General features: G+C 41.2%; 1 protein-coding gene across 1 annotated transcript in view; it reads right to left on the reverse strand.

Moving 5' to 3' along the window:
* The window catches only part of LOC108837531 (AUGMIN subunit 8), a 3,718-nt gene extending 970 nt beyond the window's left edge, over nt 1-2,748 (reverse strand). Inside the window, exons 1-3 of the mRNA XM_057007147.1 lie at nt 2,484-2,748; nt 230-1,694; nt 35-154 (exon numbers count right to left, since the gene is read on the reverse strand). Coding sequence (XP_056863127.1) covers nt 35-154; nt 230-1,579 — 1,470 coding nt within the window. The 5' untranslated portion in view covers nt 1,580-1,694; nt 2,484-2,748. The remainder of the gene's footprint in view (nt 1-34; nt 155-229; nt 1,695-2,483) is intronic.
* Between the last annotated feature and the right edge of the window lie 2,213 nt (nt 2,749-4,961).

Genomic DNA, 4,961 nt, shown 5'->3' on the forward strand with positions numbered 1-4,961 from the left:
GAGAGAGAGAGAGAGAGAGAGAGAGAGAACCTACTTGGTCGTTTAGTAGTGAGTTGAGTTTGATCTCTAGCTTCAGCTGTTGCAGGCCAATCCTTTGGCTGGTCACATCATCCCGTAGCTCTGATATCGCATGCCACACATTAAATAGAGTTTCCTGAAAAACATTCATCAACCTGTTGAAAAACCGTTCATGTTGTTATAGAGGACAGTTAAGTATTATTATATATACCTCGGACGTTAATCTTTGAATGTGCATTACAGCTTCAGCTCGCGCAATTGCAAACCGCCACTGTAGATATCTATTGTGGAGCAGACGCAGTTGATGAACGTCTTCGATGTAGCTTGCTTTCTTGCCTTTCTTCACATCCGTGATGAAGCTGAGAACAGAGCTCGCGGTGCTGGATTGTGTAGAGTTGCTTGTTTGTCTTATCCGGGAGGGGCTTACCCCTCTTGAAGGTGGAGTTGATGGTCTAGCAAAAGAGGAGGTACTTGTGACACGTGAAGGACTTAGTCCTCTTGCAGGACTCACTCCTCTCGAAGTGCTCATACCTCGGGAAACAGAAGATGAAGACGAAAACGATGTTCTACTTGGTGAAGCAGGGCGAGATCCAGGAGCAGACAGTGGATGCAGCCTAGCTACAGCAGTTGCTAAGGTTGCTCTATCCATCGAACTTGCAGACAGAAGTCTTTGAGCACCAGAAGCTCGAGCTACGTTATTATCCTCCGACTTCGTTGGAGACAATAATCCACCTAGACTAGATGCGGTACTAGAAGTTTTATGCAACGGTTTGGAACTGCTGGACAAAGGTAGTGACATTCTCCTAAGAGACGGTCCCATTCGAGACCCTGAAGTTGGTAGACCCCTTGAAGTCCTGTCGCCAAGATCTAAGCTTCTGTTTAAAAGATTCGAACCGAGATTACCACCGATTCTACTAGGCCATCGATGCTGTTCTATTAACCTACTGTGACCACCATCTGCAGGTTTCGAATTCTCTGAAAGATTCTCTGCATTCTTTTTCGCTTTCAGTGGACTTGTCTTCCTCTCTGGCGTAGGTTTCCTTGATGCAGAAGTCGTTTCAGCCTTGTGCTTTTGAGCTATATTCGAAGAAGGTCTCAACGTTCGATCAACAGAAGAGCTTCTAACCGTTCTCTCCTTCTTACTAACAGGGACAGAGACAGAATCGGACTGAAAGGAAGCGCTGAGGCTTCTCATAGTGGAAGGCCATAAGCTTTCAGGCAAACGGCCCATAGATAGACGCCTGGATGAAGCGGGTAAGTCTACAGAGACATCACGTATAGGCGTGGAGGAAGTTGTGGGAGAGAGAGGTGTTGAAGGACGCTTCCTGTCAGCAGAAACCGCTCTTTTGGCGGCGGCCACGGACTGAGAGGTTGAAGAGACTGTCGGTCTTGTGACGCTTGGAGAAGGACATCTCCCGGTTCTGGTTGGTGTGGGTGATCTGTATCTCGAACTGACTTCAGCTGTTCGAGGACGGCGAGTGGTGGCAGCGGGTGCATTGTTGTTCTTATCGGATGGGATAAGACGGCGTCGTCTTGTGGAATCTGTTGTTGCTACATCCATTCAAAGCTAAGGAAACAAAAGTTGCATTGAGTGGAGTCAGTAGTTCACGCCTCTCTCAGTTCTTTCTATATTCGAGCTAAACAGTATGAAACAGTAAAGGGAGTTCTTTTTTAACCTGCAAGAAAGCCAAAAACACAGGAGAAACAGTAAGAAATGGATGCTAACATAGATTTTAAACTGACATGATCCAAGAAGTGCGATGATCAGATTGGCTGGAAAGTTAAATAGACCAATATTCTCCATTTCCATCATAGTTCAATGAGAAACAAATAGTATCAAAAGGAATTTAGTATATTAAGCTTTTGAATAATAATTTGTGTGATAATAAATGTATGATCAGTGTTAGACATTGACAATTACAGGTCTTGGTGTATCTCAAAGTACGTGGATGGAAGAATCAAGTATTGGTGCCCACTCTCGGAGATAGATGAAAATGCCAGTGATTGTGATGATGATTCATGAAAATTTTGTTCACCAAAACTGAGAAAGTGAAGCAAAATCACAAATAGAAACAAAACACTTTTTTGTAACTGTGTTGAAAGGAGTGAATGAGATGTGTAATGACGAAGAATCCAAAAAAAATGCAAAATTTTGTCAGTTTACCGACAGACTTGTGTCTCACAACACAGAGACTCGTGTTTAAATCACAAACAATAATCAGGAACACAAAAAAAAAACGAAACAGGAATATGAAGTATTTAAAGATTCGTAGTTTCTATATCAATAAATCAAAACCAAAACAGTCATTAGTTGTTTCTTTTCCTAACTCAGATCGCAATATTTAATTTAAAAAAAAAAATCAATGCCCAGATACTTTTCTAGGGTTCTTCTGATTTTTTTATAGAATCAAAATTGGGAACTTGAGATCTGAGGGGGTTGCGAAAATAGAAAAAAAAAATCTTACCAGGAAAAGAAGAAATAAAGCGCTTTGATTTCAGAAAAAGCAATCCCGTGATTCTCCTCGCTGAATCTTTATCTTCAAAATGGGGGAAATGCAAAACTCGATCTAATAAGTATTTCTCCGGCGGCGATGAGGAATGCTGGTGTGATTAAGAAGAAACCAAAAACTCTAGAGAGATGAAATTGTTCGGGAGGAGATTGAAGGATCAGAGAGATGAAAGATTAAAGAGAGAGAGAAGGGCGTTATTTTCGCGCCACCTAATTAAAAGAGTCTTTCACTCTTCTCATTAATACTAGTACTAATTATATTAATTACTAACGAATTTTGATTTTTTTTTCTCCTTAGACTAATCTTTTATTTAATTTAGTTTGCGTTAATCTAGTTTTCTAGTAAGGTAAATCATGTTTGACCCAACCAAAATTATAAGAAGCTCTCAAAGACGAGATTATTTACGTTGATCTAGGTGATTGATAGTCAACATCTGATAGGTTTATAGTATGTACCTCCCTAATGTCACGCATACGTTTCAACGGAGTCCTTGATCTTTGTAACCTTTTTTCTTTCTTTTTGGTTTCATTCATCTTCTAGAAACTGTTGATGGAGAGATTGTGATGCTAGGAGTTTCAAATTTCCTAAAACAAATGTTGTAATATGAGTGAAATGTCGAACCAATTCCAAGGGATTCAAAGCACCAAGAATACAAGTATTTCCTTAATCTAAGTGCAATCGAAGATTTGATGATTTCTAGAACCTAAGATGCAGTAACTAAACAATAACAACAGTAAATCAAAGAACTTTCTTTTATGAGAAAGGAGAACTCATGGGTATAGGAATTTAGACCTTGGGTGATCAAGTTTCGAACTAAGGATGGCAACAATCAATCAAACTAATCAACCTTAAGCTTAGACACAATCTTAAACAAACTCTATGTCTAGATGAATGCTCATTTGCTAACATATTTCAGACATCAAATGTCTTTGGCTGAATAATATAAAAGCAATCATTAACAAACAAGTCTATTGGCTATCTTAACACCCTTAACAACAAATGTCTTTGGTAAAGTGTGTTAAGAGCTTAGGAGAGTTGACTCAGACATATCATCGAACACCTTGTGGGTGGGAGATGTCTAAAGATCAACTTTTGAGAGGCCAACTCATCAGATGCATTATGAATACTCTCCTAGGCAAGGAATAAGGTTTGATTATACTAAAACATCCTAGAACTAACTTAATCACCCTAAATCTTCCTAACCCATGAATTCAATGGTGGATTACTCACTAAAGTTCATAATCATTCTTAAACTCATATTGAGTTTCAGATTGATCATAAACAGAGATGAAATAACAGAAATCAACAAGAAATAAAATAAGAACAAGAGAATCAATGATTCAAAAGATGAAATCTCCAATAGTTTTTGATGTTTACCAAGTAACAAAAGATAGATTAGCCTCTGATGGCTTACACAATACTTAAACTTAGGTTTTAGAACAGAAAAACGTGCATACAAATGACTAAAATGCCCCTGAGAAATGTTTAAGTTCGAGATGAAACGGGCTCGGAGCGACCAGGAGGGGTCGCTCCACGCGGCCGCTGCAAATGAGACGAGCGAGCTGGTCCTCTCGCTGGCTCGGGATCGCTCCAGGGAAAAAGCGCAGCGGGTGGAGACAGCCGCTCCGATCGGTCGCTGCAAATGGGACGAGCGAGCAGCACTCCTCGCTGCTCCGAAGGCGCTCCAGCTGATGATCCGCAGCGACCGGCTCTACTCGCTCCGCATGGTCGCTCCAAAGAAGACGAGCGAGCAGCACGGGTCGCTGGGATGAAGCCGCTCCAGGCTGGCAAGACGCAGCGGGTGGTGGGAGCCGCTGGGGCGTGGTCGCTCCAGGTGATGAGGTCGGAGCGACTGCTTAGACCCGCTGCAAGGTAGTCGCTGCGGCCCTGAACGTCTCTAAATCACTCCTTTTGCTTCTTTTGAGTCTCTAATGCATCCCAAATGCTCCATGTGGTACTCCAACACCTGATAAAGACTTATGTATGCAAAATGCAACCTAACAAGCCTAAATCCTATTCTAGATGATCAAAATGCATGCAAATATGAAGATAAAACAATGGAAATATGCAAGACATCAACTCCCCCAAACTTGTCCTTTACTTGTCCTCAAGTGAACTTTCTAGGACTCATAGGGGAAGAGGTTTGAAAGTGGGAGCTCATAGCCAAGAGAAACACACAAGCACTCGCTTCAACATAAGAATTCAGCACAAGCACACTCTCCTTTATTATCCTCTAGCTTCTCTAGGCCTATCTTAACTCAACATTATTCATTTACACATTCAGCTTAGCCAACTCTCACATTCATTAAGCAATACAACAAGTGAACTCTATGCAAATGGTCAATTGGTCCAAGTCATTTGGGTAAGGGAAGGCTTTTTGTTCTAGTGATCAAGGGGTTCATAACTCATTATCTTCAAGGTTTAACACTCAAA

The sequence above is a fragment of the Raphanus sativus genome, chromosome 4 (genome assembly GCF_000801105.2).
Source record: "Raphanus sativus cultivar WK10039 chromosome 4, ASM80110v3, whole genome shotgun sequence".
Lineage (NCBI taxonomy): Eukaryota > Viridiplantae > Streptophyta > Magnoliopsida > Brassicales > Brassicaceae > Raphanus > Raphanus sativus.